Genomic DNA, 18,207 nt, shown 5'->3' with positions numbered 1-18,207 from the left:
AAAATCACCGCGGCGGCAAGCAGACGACGCGGCACGGATGAACACATCTCGAGTGACATTGGACCTTCCCGTTGGCTATAAGGAGGCCTGCAGCTTTCACAGTGCTGCAAAGGACTTGTGAGATGGAGTACAGTGCCATTAAAAGACACCTCTCTGAATTGGGAACAATTTCAGCTGATAGGAATCTCTAAAGGACAGCATATCCTTTTAATGGAATAGTGCATATTACATTCAGTGGCTTCTTTGTTTTGCTTCAATTTCTATGATTTAGCCATTCGGTGTGTGCCGCTGGTTGCCACATGCGCAGGACGTCTGGTAGGGTTATAAGGCCCCCGTATAGAGACGCGCGGCGGCTTTGGCTGCAAAAGCGACAAAGCCACGTGGACGCGCCGTCCCGCTCGGCTCATTAGGATCCTGTTGGAGCAACGGTTGGAGCCAGGGCAGTGTTCTGGCTTCCGCTGCTGGCTTGAAAGCGGGGCGCACACGCGTGCACAGCGTTCCTATGCAGGAGTTGTCTTGTCCGGGCGGAAAAAGTATAGCAAATACGTCAAGCTAAGTCAGTTGTCGCTGACAAACGCCGACGGTTTTTTAGTTGACCTCAACTCGCGCGCCATCGAGATGTGCCGTCTGTTATACGCCGCTGCCGGCGTTACTCATCGCGCGAGCGTTGGGTTAGGCCTGGTATAGCATGCCAGGGCGCTGTTCCTGCTCCTCAGCGACAACTGTGTCACGTGCTGCGTTGCGCCGTGTCGCCTGCGTTTTGTCGAAACCGAGAAGGTATACAAAACGAGTTTTGAACCTGCTTGGTTATAGAATCAAGGAGAATCTTAAAAATATCGCAGGCTCTTCGAGAGAAGCTGTAAGCATGAAATTGCAACCGGCGAAGCAGATTGGTTGGGGATCGTACTAGCCACAATCTTAACATTGGTGTAGTCCATGTTCGCAACGACACACCGCACCACGCCATACTGTGCACTGGTCCGTATGGACGCCGCCCAGTTAGAAGAAAACCGGCGTAAGGCGCCATGATAGGCAGCGAAAGACGCCAGGCGGACTAAGTGCACTGCCCAGCCAAAAGAAAATCGCCTGAAGGAAGCACCATGCAGCGTGGCGCCATCTCTCGACGCGACGCAAAACCCGCGCCGCGAATCTCGCGGACCGCTGGAGTTCCGCAGAGCACAGACAAACCTGTCTCAGCGCCAAAAGACGACAGTGAAGTGTATGATGCCCTATGTCTGCCTTTTGAGCGTCGCCCCTATTGTAAATGACAAACTTCATCGTACTAGACGTTGCAGCTTGAGCGATATTGTGAACAAACATGAGGAAGAACTCGTAAGCAATATTTTTTGTAACTTGCTCGGGCAGTAAAATGCTCTCCTGTTGAAAGTCTTGGTGTCCAGAGACCGCATTTTCCCAAGTTTTCAATGGTTGCCCGGACAACCTCGTTTTTTTCTCGCAACTTGCCCGGATGTTCTTGTTTGAGTGCCAGGACAACGGCTCTGGTTTTTGGCTCAAGGTCACTTGAAGGTCGCCGACAACGGGAGCTGAAAACATTTCATGCCTAGAAACTGCTGGAGTAGCAGCGTCCGCACTTCCTTACCAAGCAGAGGTGAAACCAGAGCTTGTCCCTAGTTCACCTCTGAAAGTGAGCCGCGACAGCTAAAGTCCGCTGACATCTCAGTTGACGTGATCAGTTCTTGTAAATGCTAGGCTAAGTAGAAGATAGTGAAGGGTAGTGGTTTATGGTTAAAGCTATGCCTTGGGATTGCCTCTGGCTGCGTACTGGTATCATGGCGGGCCATAAAATTTGACGAGGCGCTTAGGCTTCCTTTTCAAACCAGTGAAGGTAAGGAAAACGGCGAACAATATCAATGCCGCAAAATTAACGGCGTTAAGCCTATATACACAAGGAGGGAAGAAAGCGATTCGTATATTCTCCGTATTCGCTAACGTTTTTACGTGCCTGCGGCGAGATCGTAGAACTCTGGTTTGACGTTTGGGTCTCTATTCCAGCAATTCTTTTAAACGTTCTTGGAACCGAGGATGTATAATAATTTGCTGCAGTGGCAACACCCGTATAGGTTCTTACCAGCAGAGATGAAGCCAGCGTTTGCGCTCCATTCACCGCTGAAAAAAGAACCCTGAGAGCTGAAGTCCGCTCGCAGCTCGGGTTTTTGCTCCGTTATTGTAAATGAATTATCATTAGAAAATAAAATGCTCGTCGTTTCTGGCTAAAGTATTGACTTCGGCCGAGCACTGACATCATGATCTGTTCATAAAATTTCAAAAGACATTCATTACTTTATCCTGAAACGAGTGACACAGGCATGCACGTAGAGGAGGATGAGCGCGGAAAATGTTAGCCCTATATAATTAACTTAAATGGACTTTTGTGGACTTAAATGGACTTAATGGTCTTTCGTGCCCCCCATAAGATGGCGGTGGTCCAGCCTCACTTATGGAATATCATGGCCACTTCAGCCATCTTTTTATTACCCTCCATGGTTAGAACCATAGAGTTTCTCACTATAACACTTAGAGGGAAATCTGGCGCCACCGTCTATGGGAGTTTCTTAAGGGGGCGCCGTGCCGTCATGGGAATGACGGTATATGTGTCTGCGAGGCTCGTGTTGGCTGGTGTTGTAAGAGGCTTCGTGTAAAACGTGGATATGGCTAAAAGTAAAATCTTCATAAAATGTTTCCATTCACGCATATTGCATCTTTACTCACCTACAATGCGCGACCAAGCCAAGAAAAGCAAGAACAGACGACCAACTGCTTCAAAGCGAGCGCGAACCTTGTCGTCTGTCCTCCAACTTTAGCGGCTCGCTGATACTTTTTACGTAACATTTAGTCGTACACGCAATAAGAAGTCCTCGTAGTTAAACAAAAGATGTTTTTGCGTAATAATAAAGCTAAAACAGCTTTTCACGTGCTGTTTTAGTTTAAAATGAATCATTGTGACAGACGGAACGGTGCTTGCCAAGCGCGTCTTCAAGGTGTCCTGTCTCTTCGAGAGCGATGCCAATCCGAAGTCACGACATACCGGCATTCCCCTGCATGGATGGATGGATGTTAAGAGCGTTCCTGTTGAACGGGGTGGTGGGTTGCGCCACCAAGCTCTTGCTACTATGCTGTCTGATATCCTACCTAAGTTAACCAATGAAAAAAGAAAAGAAAAAAAAACACTATGAACTAACGCGTCCAAATTTTCTGATACCCTATTGCGAAATGTGTTTTTGTACGTCTCCGTCTTTTGTCGTTTCCCTACTTTTCTTCCACCAATCCTCCAATCGCCTCTTACTAATGTCTATTGCGGACCTGTTTGCTTTACCACTGCTCCCGCTCCACGGCGGGAGCATACCACGGCGCATCAGCGCCAGATTTCCCTCTAGGTAAAATGGTGAGAAACTCTATGGTTAGAACACCTTGTGAAGAGCTCGAGCGCAGCGTTAGACCTCGCTGTTGCTTTGAGTGCTTCGCCATTCAAACGAGACTGGCAAAGTTTTATTATTTGAATGATCTTATCTTTCAATACCTCCGCAAACAAGTGGCTTATCACGTACCGCTTGCATCCGATAAACTTGAAACCGGCCAGTGAAACGCAGTGTGGGTTTGTGAATCGCGTCTATACCGGCAGCGAAGTCTCTCTTCACTGCATATCGCGGACGACGCGACCGGGAGTTTGCGTATTTTGCCGGAAGGCGGTGTTCTGCTCTTCCTTTTTTTTTCTTGCATTTTTTTTTACTTCGACGCGCGAACAGGTTCCTTGCACTTTCGACGCGCGATCCAACCGCCCGAGTTCCGCGCTGGTGACTCATGGCCTGAGAGGGGGGGAGTTTCCCGCCGTAAATTCCCGGCCGTTTCGTCGCGGCCTCGCGTAGATTGTGAGGACAGCTGAGATAGTGGCGATAACGCTTCACGCGTTGAGGGACGCGCATAAGTTCGATCGCGGCATAAAACGACCGATCCCCCCCCCCCTTTTTTTTTTAGTGTGTGCGCGTACGGAGCGAACGTGCGTGTTTGTCTTGATCATTGCAGCAATGTTTTCGAGTCGGGGATGTAACGACGGAGCGTTAGGCCCTTGGCGCCACTTCAGAGGAACAGCATCCGCATGCGGTCGCGGAAAAGTGACGGCTCAATGTATAGTGGGAGCCCTTCGTATCCCCGAAGAGTATATGGACCTGCTTCCAGGCCATGACGTTACAAAGGTGGCTGCCTAACTGTTGGCAACCGCGAACCTGACGATTCTGGCAGGCACGCGGGGTTCTGTTTGTCCTGAGGCTTTTTTTTTTCGTCGCACAGGAAAACAAGCTATACGCCGCAGTTTACTGAGGCCACGAATCGAACTATCTCGCTGAGATATCGCAAAAAACATTCCTTTCTTATTCTGCCCAATGCGCCTGCGTGCTATCGACGTCATGACTTCCTTCTTTACAAACATGAAACATGTCTTAATATGTACACCTGTTCTGCCATTACTTGTCGCTTAAACTTGGAGGGTAGCAATGAAGCTCGAAATAGGAAATTCCCCGAAGATTATGATACTCCCTAATACGATATTCCAGCCCAACTCTATATACGTGTTTTCATTTCGCGATATATTGATGCAAAGAGTTGGGGAGAGACATGTAGCAGTGCGGAATCATCGATAACGTGATCTGTGGATGAAGCGCCTGAATCTGCGAAGGTTTCAGTTTAATCGCTGGTGCCGCGTGGCTCTTGTGAATTAGGAGCGCGCAAAAGGCTAGCTATAGGCGGAAGCTAAAGGAGGTGTCAAGCGGACAGCCTGCCTGTATCACTCAATACGGACACGTGAGGGTACTCCGCGTCAGCAGGAGTAGCGACGTGAAGACTGTGGAGTTTACAGGTGTTTTCTTTTTCTTTTTCTGACAATGGCCAACAGAAGCAGCTGCCTCTTGGCTTCGGTGATCTGACGATGACCGATGTGTATGCAGCCTGGCTTGGTCGAAATAGGCTGGTTTGTATATTGTTGCGAAACATATAGCACGGTGTCTGCACGCATGTAGGCACCCCATGGCGCTTGGTGGCGCGCTCTTCGAGACCGGCCAGCGCCACCTGCTGTTCGGTCTACCCTCCCCCGTACTTTCCGCCCTCTGGGCGGCTAGAAATTGCCTCTTGCCGTGTGACGAGGACCCATGTTCCACGGGCCCTTTGCTTAATAGTTTATGACTATAGGCTTCAAAACTACCACGTGATACTCGCTTTTAATCTTTTCCCTTTCTCGGTGGCTTGTGCTCGGCATTCCCCTCAGTGTTGCCTTGAATCAAGTAGAGCTACAAAGCACCGAGGAGTGTACTGTCATCATGGCGGCGGTAAAGGCGCAGCACGTCCGCTCTGGACGTAGTAAAGCCAGTCTATAAAGAGGGAAGAAAGTGTGCTTCACTTTTTTCTCTCTCTCTGCTCCGAACCGTCTTCAAAGTAATAGTCCGTAAATAAGAAACATAAGAACTACAGATATATGTGACTTCCGCTGCTAAACTCTGTTTATTTGCGCTCAAATTTCGCAAAGGACGTCTCGGGGATTATTGAGGAGATTATTGCCGCTTTTGAATGTAGTACTTGGCTGTTTTTTGTGCGCAATAAATGTATGCGTGCATGCGGTAGCGCCATCTTTCGCTGTCAGGGTGAATCACGGCGTGCTGTTTCTCCTTGCTGTGAAAAGAACGACGCCTCTGTTTAGTGTACAGCAGAAACATAACAGCTAGAAGTAGAACAGCCAATGTTGTCACATTTAACATCCGTAAAGTGAAACCGCGCTGTTCCATTGTCATTGTCTCCATTGCGTTTAATGAACGACGCTCGAGGTAACGGTAGCGCTTTAATGTATTTACTGCTTCCTAGAGCTTGCGTTCTCTCAAACCCCGAGTCACGCGCTTCACAAGTATAGACGACGGCACGCAAGTAGCGTATACGTATTTTTTATGGGCTTGTTTCACATTGTGATTGGTCGGGCGAGTGAGTCGCTATAAAGTGATTTCCGCTTTGTCGAGTAATGCTATGTTCAGACTACGTTCGTAAGGCGCCGATTTTTCGTAACATACGTAAGCGGAAGCGCAACAAGCGTATGCGTCTAGTTCAGACTGCGAACGTTAAGGTACCAACGTGCGCAATTCTCGCAAAAATCGTGGGTGAGAGTGTTAAAGGGTCGGCAACATTTACGACTGTTATGTTACGACCGTTGCGACACAGCCAATGACCGATAAGCTTTCGGCTTTCAACAACCGGTGACGACACTTCCGTCCTCCCGTCTGCAGACAGCTCCGGGCGCGGGAAGTGCCATTCCGCCATTCCGTGCGCACGATTGGCTGTGTTCGTGAAAATTTTTGCAGTGCGCCTTGCGAGACTGTTTTCAGTTCATCTGGTTTATCCGCCGAGGAAATCGATGGCCCCAGATGCATGCTCCGAACTTCGATGAGTGGTCTCATTAGGTTTTCAAGGAAGCGGAACTGCTGGGGCGACATGCGCATGATGTTATGAAACATCGCAGCGTCACCAACTCGGAGCTTGGCGAAAAGGTTGTGAAAATCGCCGTCCACGGCCCTGTCGAGAAATATTTGCCGCACCCAAACCCTTCTGCGTCGCCTTCGTCGTCTTTGGGCGATTGAATACATGACTATAAGTTTGTTTTGAGCGTGAATTTCTTCGATCTCGGCCAGCGCTCGCATGTTGGCAGGAGCCATATTGGACCGCTGGTGGCGTCGATTCCGCAGCCCCAAATTTGATTGGCCTGTTGTAAAAGCCGTAATTTAAGCAGCAGTAAATGTGAACAAAGGTGCCGGCTTAACTGCCGTAACGTTTTTTACAGCCGTTACGTTCGATACGCCAAAAGAGCTGTTACGCGCGTTACGACCGTAGTGTGAACATAGCATTACTCTGTCTTTGAAGAGGCGTGGTTCCGCTGTGCGCGACGGTTTTTTTTTTTTTTGAAAACTGTTCAGATCGACGCAAGAAAGTGCCAAGAGGTGAGCTTTCCCGCTTACGAACGGCACAGCGATTTTCTTCCCGTGTGTTGCGCCCGTGTGTGTGTGTGTGCAGCTGCGTGCAGGTTTTAGCCCTGTGTGTGCACAAATAAAAAGGATACGTGTCTCCTTATTTGGCTCGCGCTCAATCGCCCTGCTACGGCGGTCGCATTCTGGTGGGGACGGAATCCAAAAAAGAAACGCAACAACGACCTGGTGATCTGGGCTAGGGGCATTGACAACGGAAGGGCGCGCGACTAGCGCTTACTCTCGGCTGAAAAAAAGGTTTTATTAGAAACTGATATATATGCACCACATTGCGTGCGCAGGCAGTTTGTCGGCGGCGCGGACGTAGGTGAGATTACTTCCCCAGTTTATCTGTCGCTGCTGGTAACGCGCCTGGGGAAACTTACATCTCACGATTGTGCAGTTTCACAGAAAATACTCATCTAGCCGAGTATAAGTGCACGTTGAACAAATCCAGGGGGCATAATTACATCCAAAGCGCCTCGCCACGGCGTCTGTCTTACATGGTTGTGCTGTCTTGGGACATTAAACGCACATCGATCAATAAAAACACCGTTGTTATATCGCTGCGACCTTCAACGGCAGTCATTGAAAACGGGAGGGGTGCAAGTTAGCGTGCTGGGACGTTAATCTCCTTGAGAATACGGTTCAGGCACCTGCACTGATCGACGTGGACAAGTAAATATTTTTCTTTTATGTGTGTGAAACTTTATTTAAAGTGAAACGTAACGCAGTAACAGAGGACCCGATAAACGACGAGCGACCACGAAGACTTAGCTAAACTGTCAGAGCTGATAAGCAAGGAGAAAGTAATGATACGACAAATTATAACATCGGAAAGATCGAGCAAGCAGGGGAAAAAATCAGGGTAGCATAACATCATTGAGATAGAAACGTGGCATAGGAAAACGCGAGATGTATGCAGTTAAAGATACGCAGGGTGTAACGGTATCAGCTATTGTGATAATGTAGCAAAGGCAGCAAACGATTTAATATATACTGAATTGTGCTGTACATGGAGCAGCCACCAAACCTTGATTGGGAGTAGTGACGAATAGCATACAGAAGCTCGATGTTGGGGTAACTAACGATGAGAGTAGAAGGGCTCTGCAATGCATGTCGTGGGAATAAGCAGCAGGGGACGGTAGAACGGCAGTATATATACGTTAAGCGATCGAATTTGGCTAAGATTACTCAAAAGGTTCGGATGACTGGATAGATATCGCGAGACAAAAGCGAGATTGTGCGCATATGGAACGCAATCGCAAGTTAAGAAAGACACAGTGGCAATATCGTCGATTAAAAAGAAAAGAAAACTGCACAATCAGTTCATACTACCGGCGCTAATGCATAGGGCACATGAGAGTAGTGGCTAACTGGGCTTGTGCGTACGAACGCATTCTTTTGCAAACAGCGCGAATAACGGGACACAGAACCTGTGTTCCGTAACGGGATACAGTGCCTGTGTCGTGGGCCTCTTTCTGTGTCCCGTTATTCGCGCTGTTTGCAACAGAATGTAAGAGGACAGATTTAGAGGATCACACGTAAGCATGAGCAGAAGCCAAGTGTAACCGCGCAACATGCGCATCCAACGTCGTATCCCATACTCGGCTAATAAAGTTTTTCGATTGACTGAAACACGACACGCGTAGCTTTAAGAGACAAGAATGCGACATGTTCAGATCATAGAGGAGTCGCATTAACCGATATTCTGCTAAAGATGAGCCAAGCGGCGACGCAAGAACGAGAGACCGATGAAGATTTCGCTTACTTTCATGTCAGGCATTCTGAGACCGCCTTCGAGGGTCTACATAATTATTCCTCCGTAAAAGGCTACATCGTTTCTAAAGGAACCTAAGGCTCCACCTTTAGCGAGTTTCGAAAACTTTCCCTTCGCCATAACTGCCCGCATACAAGAAAATGCATTTGGAGTCCGTGACGTCTTACCGACATACGGGCACCCGTGTTTCAGCGCGAAAATAAAAGTGAAAAATGAGGTGCACTTTTGGTTTTCACCTTGTTCTCGCGTAATCAACCTGTAACAGCGTCAAACAAACAAAAATAATAGGTTTGAAAGAACAACAGTGTTTAAGGATTCAGTGTTCATCCTTACTGTATAATTTATTCTCTACTTGGAACGGCACGATCTCTGAAGCCTGTGCTCATGTTCGGCCCGGTTGCCTTGGCACAAGCGTCGATGCACTGTTCACATGGATGAATTCGGCATCCACAGAAAACGACCAGCGTTGGGATGTTGCGCCTTTGCCGAAGGCTCTCGAGTTTGGGCTGCCAGATTGGAGTTGCACGCCTGCGAAATATATCTTTGGACCCGCCGTGGTATGTAGCCCAGTAGCTATCGCGCGTTGCGCTGCTCTGCTCGAGGTCGCCGGTTCGAATGCCAGCCGCGGCTCGGCCGTATTTCGATGGGGCCGAAATGCAAGAACGCTCGTGTACTTAGATTCAGGTACACGTTAGTGAACTCCAGCAGTTCATTCAAAATTCATCACGAGTCTCCCAGTACGGGTTACCCGCCGTGGTTGCTCAGTGACTATGGTGTCGGGCTGCTGAGCACGAGGTCGCGGGATCGAATCCCGGCCACGGCGGCCGCATTTCGATGGGGGCGAACTGCGAAAACACCCGTGTACTTAAATTTAAGTGCACGTTAAAGAACTCCAGGGGGTCTAAATTCCCGGAGTCATCCACTACGGCGTTCCTCATAATCAGAAAGTGGTTTTGGCAAGTAAAGCCCCATAATTTAATTTTAATCTCCCAGTACGGCGTGCCTCATAATCATCCTGTTCTGACACGTAAAATCCCAGAATGCGATTTCATTAATTTAACTTTTTTTTGTTTATGAACGCTTTGGCGAATCAACGGATCAAGAAGGCGTGCATACTGGTCCGACGACCTCGCGCTTGGCAGTGGAACGTCGTAAGCATATAGAGTCGCCATCGCGGCACGTATATAGACCTTTTCATCAGGTGAGGAGGACGAGGCTCGCGGAGAACCTTTCCCCCTCTCTGGCTTGGGCGATCCGGCGCGGCGCTGCTTGGAAGTATTGTTATCGCGCGCTGCGGAACGATTTCGAGATGTTTTAGATGGTACATTGTGAAATTTACGCCATGTCCGTTCATATAAGGTCGTCGGGGGAGCCTTTCGGTGCATCGGTAACTACAGTAGGCGGAAATATCTCTTGGGGAAGCAAAAATGTGACGCGCCTTATCAGCCGCGGCGTACGCACATTATCAGTCGCGGTGTGTTTATGTGCAGTGAACTATTTTGCTTATATCGGTTTTAATTCAACAAAGAAAACCGGTGTCTCTGTATTAGCACCATGAAATGGTAAATCTGCTCACTATCTGATCGCTTGGCGTAGGGAGTAAAACATAAAGCATAAGAGCGCATGCTCGTGCACGGCCAACCTAAGGCAACCACGAAACATCTAAGCGGCAGGCGCTGTCAAATATTTGTGATGCACCGGAATCGTTCTCGCGCATTTCAAGTCTAGTAGGCTTCAAATTACCATATGTCTACGCTAGCCTTCCTGCATGAGGCCGATGGCGTTGCTCAACACAGAGACCACTGCGGTTCGTGAACCAGCACGATACATATGTGAGCTGCGCGCTTCGGCATTGCCTTTTTGGCTTGTATACAGCCATAATATATGAGAGGGATCGCATAAAAAGAAAAAAAAATTATGGGGTTTTACGTGCCAAAACCACTTTCTGATTATGAGGCACGCCGTAGTGGGGGACTCCGGAAATTTCGACCACCTGGGGTTCTTTAACGTGCACCTAAATCTAAGTACACGGGTGTTTTCGCATTTCGCCCCCATCGAAATGCGGCCGCCGTGGCCGGGATTCGATCCCGCGACCTCGTGCTCAGCAGCCTAACACCATAGCCACTGAGCACGCATAAAAAGAATGCGATGCCTATTTTTAGGACAAAATTTCCGTAATACGTGTGAGTGCGTCGTAGAGAACGGAACGAACACAACCGAAAAAAAAATTCGGTTATCAGCCTCTTTTTCGAAAAAGCAAGAGAAAACGGGCTAACGCCGCAATACGACCTCGCATAGTCACGCCGCACAACATTTATAATTATATAACCTCTGAAGCCCTATGCTTGGACCATGCGGTATATAGATCAAAGATATCTGTAATCCAGCACCTACCACTGCTGAGGACGCTCGCGCAGTTCGTAAACAGTCCCTTTGCTGAACAAGCTTAATTCAGACTGTAAGGTATGCTGCCATTATTTGCCAAAAATATTTTATGGAGGGGCGCAAACCTCATCCATCGAACCAAGTAGTCACGCAATGTAACCTGCAGCGAACAGTTTGAACGCTTCTACCCACGGTACCCACGGTTGTAGAACGGTACCCACGCTGTTACGATCGTCGCGTACGCTTCATGGCTCCTAAACCGCAGCTTAGAAATAGAAGATAATACTGCAGTAAGGTCACATTAGTGATTTGAACATTCAGAAATACACAATTAGTCTCCCAGGCTGATTGTAGGCTCAAATATGCACACACACATCGCGCTGCGTGTTCCGTCCACCTCAACGCCAACAGAAATTCCGGCCATGACGCCTTAAACCACTTCAGCACGTCTCACAGAAACGTTTACCACGTAGACGACGCACGTCATACTAAACAGGCCGAACGACCGCGAAAACAAACGCCAGAACCTACCGCCGAGCGTATACCTGCCATGCAAAAGACCGCTTTCACCCAAGCCAGTATGGCGCTGCTCATAGGCGGCGCCACTGCGTTCACAATAGGGCGGCGCCTACGAAAAAACGGTCCATACTCTGAAGGGCAATTGAAAATATAACTGAATTTCTGATACGAGGGATACAGACTTAGAGACGATATCGGCCGGGCGTATAAAATATTGCAAAACCAGTGCAGAATAATGCAAGGAAGGTTTGGGCTTATGAACACAAGGCAAAGCCGTCCTGTGTGCGCATTGTATTATGCGCCGTAATGCGTGTAAGCGCTTAACCTTTCATGCAGCATCGTCGAGCGCGCGGCCTCTAACATTACGTCATCGGATCGGAACGGCGTCGGATGCCGATAGCGGAAGCGAGGAGGTGCTGTCGATCGTTTCCGCGGGCTGGGCTGCCTGCTATATACAGCTACAGCCTGGCTTTGCCGCCCGGTGTGGTTCGTCGCGCCGGACTTGGTATCGTGCCCACCTGTCGCATGTACTGTACGGTGGCCCAGTGACGCCGTCACCCATGAAGATGCCCCCGAAGGGGAAGGGGGTGGTGTGGGAGGGCATAGGAAGTGCCCCCCCCCCGCGATGACTCATACTCCGGCCTCGCTTCGCTGAGCGCGCGCACTGAGCCACCTGCGCCGGAGCCGCCCCCCTTACCGTAGCCGTCGCCGCCAGCACATGCTACACGGCTACACGCATCTGGCGCGTGCGATCTTGCGGCGTGGTCGGTAGCCGGCAGACGAAGGGGTCGGTGCTGTCGCGTGTTTATTTGCACTGTTCGGCGTGTTTGCTCGGGAATAACGCTGCCGGTTTGTTTCGCGGAGGCAGAGAGGGGCGAAAGGGCAGCGAAGGTGACCCCCTTCTGGGAGACCAAGGGATGCAGACGCGTCGGGAACAGCCGAGAGCTATGTGGCGTGGGGTCGCGTGGCAGAGGGCGAGGCGGGTGGGGGGAGTCGTGCGGAGATTCTCAGGTGGGTTCTGGACAATGCCTCCGCTTGCGTGCAGCCGGTTGCGGTTTGCTGCTCTCGCGTGTTTCGCGGCCGTGTCTCATCCCGGCGGTTCAACTCGGCGTGGCTTCTTTGAAAGCTCAGGCGGTCGGGCAACCGACTGTATGGCTGGCGGATGCATCGGCGGATCGCTTTCTGGATTCGAGGGAGATGGGTGCCCGTTGAAACAGGCTGGTGGTTTTTGCCACAGAGCTCGCTATTTTTACATTTATGGTGCGTTCGCACCTTCGGCCTTAATTTAGATCCGTTGTATTATGCGAAGAATCCAATCAGTCGGCTTGTGTTATTTTTATCTTGTTCCCTACCTTTATTAGGCCACCAGGTTCGCAGCCGTTTATGGGTTCGGTGTACAAACCCTTTGCTCAAGGTACCTCGGGCTTTGTTACCCGCCGTGGTTGCTCAGTGGCTATGGTGTTAGGCTGCTGAGCACGAGGTCGTGGGATCGAATCCCGGCCACGGCGGCCGCATTTCGATGGGGACGAAATGCGAAAACACCCGTGTACCTAGATTTAGGTGCACGTTAAAGAACCCCAGGTGGTCGAAATTTCCGGAGTCCTCCACTACGGCGTGCCTCATAACCTCGGGCTTTGTTGCTCTTTCGCGGGTATCGCCAACGGTGGCTTTATTTCAGTGACACGACGTCGTCGTTTATTGATTGCGTAGATGCCACGTAAGCTCTGCATGGAATGAACTTGGAGTAGTTATCTTGCCTCTCTCTTTACATGATGAAATGGAGGTGTTTACGCTCGATTGCGGTGCCAGCTATATGCTGCTTCCTCATGAAGAAGTAATATACTATGCACCCATACCCTCCTATATTGCGTGTAGCAAATACATGTAACATACGCATGCAACATATCGTTGACATACTGTACGTACCATATGTCCCATGTAACTTGTATTTCGGATTATTACACAATTAGTTAATAATAATGAATGAACTTTTTAAAATAATGTATTCATAGAAAAGGTGTCAATGTGAAAATTTCCGATTACACGAAGGTGCTTTCCCATGCCAGAAAGAACGCGCGCGCAAGTAGTCGCGCGGCGCTTTTTCTTGTATCGCGGGCTTCCTTTCAGGCTTGGAAAAACACTTTTGTGTAATCCGAAAATTTTCACGATAATCTACAATTTGCTCATTGACACTTTTGCTCTGAATATAATATTTGACCACAGTTCCCCCCCCCCTCTCCCGATCGCCTCTCCTCTTTTCGCAAGCGCACCGGTTTCTATAAATAAACAGCGCGCCACTGCTCATCAATTTTTCAGGCGGGAAACCCCCGTCGGATGTTACAGCGGGGCTTCGTCTTCCTGCTTTGATGAGTCCCGTGAATTATGTCTCACGGCGCTCGTACGACACGACACCGTCACGTTACGGAAACGACAGGAGCGCATTTCCGTTCGAACGACGTCACAGGCGCACCGTGGGCTTCGCCGAATGCCGCTCGCAGGGCTTTGCTCTCCGCGTCGGCTCCGTTGGAGACTTGCTTCCGCGCGAGCTCGTGTTCGGCCGTGACGCGTGGTTCTCGTCGCAGCGTCGTCGTCGTCCATCGTCGCTCCATTGTTTCACGCGCTGGCGTTCGTCACGAGAGCCGGAGGGTGACTAAGGTCCCGAGTGTTTTTGATCGCGTGGCCCGCGTCGCCCTTTGTTTTCGTGGCACACACGCGGAGATAGCCGACCCTGGCGAACACCGCCGCTGGGTGTCGCGTTTCGCCCTGGTCTGTGGCCACAAGCGTGGTCGGCGCGCCGAATTCCTGCTGCGGCTGTGTTTTGTAACAGTCCATTTTGACCTTCCGATTCCTTTTGTCATTCGTCGCTGATGAGGATATCTATTATCGTCAGCTTCGAACGGGCTGGCGACAATAAGTCACCTGGCTTGCTTGAGCTCATGATCATCATCAGCCTGGTTACGCCCACTGCAGGGCAAAGGCCTCTCCCATACTTTTCCAGCTACCCCGGTCCTGTACTAATTGTGGCCATGTTGTCCCTGCAAACTTCTTAATCTCATTCGCCCACCTAACTTTGTGGCGCCCCCTGCTACGCTTCTCTTCCCTTGGAATCCAGTCCGGAACCCTTAATGCCCATCGGTTATCTTCCCTCCTCATTACATGTCCTGCCCATGCCCATTTCTTTTTCTTGATTTCAACTAAGATGTCATTAACTTGCGTTTGCTCCCTCACTCAATCTGCCCATTTCCTAACCCTTAACGTTACACCCATCATTCTTCTTTCCATGGCTCATTGCGCCGTCCTCAATTTTAGTAGAACCCTTTTCGTAAGCCTCCAGGTTTCTGCCCCGTATGTGAGTACTGGTAAGACACAGCTGTTATGCACTTTTCTCTTGAGGGATAATGGCAACCTGCTGGTCATGATCTGCTGTTCATGGTCTGTTCGTGATCACTATTAAAAAGTTACTTATCAGAGTTCAGATCGTGTCTGTGTGTAATGTCTAGTCCAGAGAACAAACCACTAACATTAGCGTCCCTCAAGGATCCATCTTGGGACGACTACTGTTTTTTATTTATATCAATGACCTACCTGTTTGTTGTCCACTAAGTGCATTCTGTACGCTGATGATATTACCATATTTGCCTCTGATAAAGAGATGTCACTTCTTATTAAGAACCTAAATAGTGATCTAGAAAATGTTTTAAGTTGGTGTAATGCTAACCTAGTATCTATTAATGCCAACAAGACTAAATTTGTTGTATTTTCCTCACATCAACAACATTCGGCATCCTCCCCTTTTTTAACTTTTGGCTCACACTCTATCTCTCCCAGTCCATATGCTCATCTTTTCTTGGGATTTCTCTTGAATGCTGCTTGAAATATAAAGATTACATTTCTCACATCAAAAAGAATATAGCACACAGTATTTGCATTCTAATTAATACTCGCCCCTACTTTACACATAATACATTAATCTCGCTATACCCCTTATTCATTCACTCTTATATTAACTATGGCATAATATGATGCTGTAACACTTATAACACACACTTGGCATCCCTCCAGGTAATCCAGAACCAATCCATTAGAATTATTACAAGCAGTTTACGCTTTGCAAATGGAAAATCCCTACTACATGAAAACAACATCCTAACCATTTAAGAAGTCACCAAATATAATCTACTGATCTTATTCTACAAATACATGACTAAGGAACTACCATCAATTTGCTTCTCACCTTATGACCTTATAGCTCATAGTCACTAGATTTGCACTCAGTAATACTTTCCAGCTACCTAAAGTGCGAACTAACTATGGTAAACAGACTGCAGAATTTTCCTTGATATCGCTTTAGAATACTTACCACCTATAATCAAAAATGCAAAAAAATTATACCAATTTAAAAGAGAACTAAAAGCATTCATAATAAATACTACTTATATTGTCCATTTTTAAAAATATATGATTGTATTTTTATTGTCATGCTGTTAACAAGTGTTCTTATTACTCATATGCTATAAACATGTTTTCACGTTACTCTTAGCGCTCATCTGTACTACTGTGGCTTTAAACATTGTATACATCATAAGTGTCTTTAAAAGGAAGTCCCGATTCAGTCTTTGACTATGGGACCTCCTTATGTGTACTACCCACATGTAATTATCTGTATTTTTACTAATAAATAAATTATGAACTTAAATTATGAAATGCCCATGTATTTCTTCCCACACTTGTGGGAAATATCCTGGCGTCCCTCATTACTCAATTTGCTGTGCTGTTCAAGATACACTAAATGTCACAGTTGAATTACTTTCATTTCTTTGCCATCTGTAGGGCCCAGAAACAGCCGACTGGCAGCAGTGGGGATGACGGGGACAAGGGCGTGTGCGACAATGGTGGCGATGACAGCAACACCCTCGCATGGCGGGGATCGGCGAAAGTGGACCTTACGCGGCACACCCTGCCTGGACAGCGCGATACGCTGGTGGCGCGCTTCTCCCTTCCAGGTTTGGTGGGTACCACCTTTCTCTGTTATGGTGGGATACCCGTTTATTGAGCTGTGATGTGGAAGGCTAAAATTTGTCACATCACAACAGACACACACGCTTTGGGCTGTGGTGTCATGCAAGCAGGCTGAGAGCTGGTTGAAAACCATGTTTTGGAGGAGATATGATTACGATAAGTGCCTCCGATTCAAGTTTGCAGTTTGTCATAATGCTTTTAAGGGATTCAAGTTCTATGGCAGTTCTTTGTTAAAGGCCAACTTCAATAAAACTTTTGGCCGACATGAGATGCCTAGCTTTGGTGAATGTGGATGTAGAGCAGGCTCCTTGCAAAATTTTGCCGAAAGCTTGCAAAAGTGAGCGTTTTGATACTGAAAAATAAAATAAAAAGAAAATGCCATTGCTGCTGGCTGGCATGACCATATTTGGCTTTCTGATTAATGGTGCACATCACACTTTTATTCTGTGACGTTTTTTCCAGAAATCGGGTTCGTCACTGGCACTTGACATGGGGGATGACCATGTGCAGCTTACGAGTCATGAGCCAAAGTATACATTCGACTTCTACCTCCCCTTCTCCATTGATGAAGATGCGGCAGTTGCAGAATTTAACACAAAGCATCAGGTAATTAGGACATTTTTTATCATTCTCTGTTATATACAAGTTACATTTCAATGAAAAAATGCACAGAGTGCCTACAGTACCTATAATGGAACCTACATATAAATTAAGCATATTGAAAATTGAAATGTCTCTTATATAATGTCTTTGTTTTTTTCTTTGGCTTCACGCAAGTTGCAGTTCAAAGCAGATTTAATATACCCTGACAATGAATTTTTTACAGATGCTGTAAGCGCGATAGATGTGTGTTATGGCCATTCAAGAGTGTTGATTCCAATTAATACTGAACGAACTGAGCACACGTTAGAAAGGTTGCCGTTCTTGATGCCTTTTTCTTCTGCATATTAGTTGCATCCTCAGCACTCATCCTTCCTCTTTGACAAACTGCCTGTGGTGGAAGAAATTTGAAAGAGCACAGTAACATGCATCACAAAAGGCTTGGAATTGCTCATGGGAGCCATGTAAAGCAAGGTAACAAAACATGCTGTTCTGTGACACCAGCATCTGGTTCATCAGGCTATTTCCTGAACACGGTGAAATCTGTTACAGCAGGGGGCAAATTTTACACGCTCTTCACGTTTCCAGGTATGGCGCTGCAAGAGCACTGGGTTTTGTCGGGAAAATGCCATTGCAGAGGCATTTGTTTGATTGTGATGAAAACTCTGACTTGCCTGTGCTGCTCTTGTTATCGCTGAGCAGTCACTCTGCCTCTTGTGTTCTAGTTTGGCCTTCAGACTTATCAAAGCAACAATGCTGACAACGGTTTTCCAACATGTGAGGAGCACAAAATGCGTCTTTTCTGTTGTACACTGGTGTGACATGTTCGAATACGGCAGGCATTGGAAGGCACCCATCCTTGTATGATTACTGTTGACATATAGGGGGCCAACT

General features: G+C 48.0%; 1 protein-coding gene across 2 annotated transcripts in view; it reads left to right on the top strand.

Annotated features, from left to right (window-relative positions):
- LOC135918157 (PIH1 domain-containing protein 1-like) overlaps positions 1-18,207 on the top strand; it is a 101,318-nt gene that overhangs the window by 80,257 nt on the left and 2,854 nt on the right. For both annotated transcript variants that reach the window (XM_065451815.1, XM_065451816.1), the window contains exons 6-7: positions 16,525-16,702; positions 17,176-17,319. In XM_065451815.1, coding sequence (XP_065307887.1) covers positions 16,525-16,702; positions 17,176-17,319 — 322 coding nt within the window. The remainder of the gene's footprint in view (positions 1-16,524; positions 16,703-17,175; positions 17,320-18,207) is intronic.

The sequence above is a fragment of the Dermacentor albipictus genome, chromosome 10, assembly GCF_038994185.2.
Source record: "Dermacentor albipictus isolate Rhodes 1998 colony chromosome 10, USDA_Dalb.pri_finalv2, whole genome shotgun sequence".
Classification (NCBI taxonomy): domain Eukaryota; kingdom Metazoa; phylum Arthropoda; class Arachnida; order Ixodida; family Ixodidae; genus Dermacentor; species Dermacentor albipictus.
The sequence above is the reverse complement of the archived record's forward strand: the minus strand, read 5'-3'. Positions and strand labels throughout refer to the sequence as shown.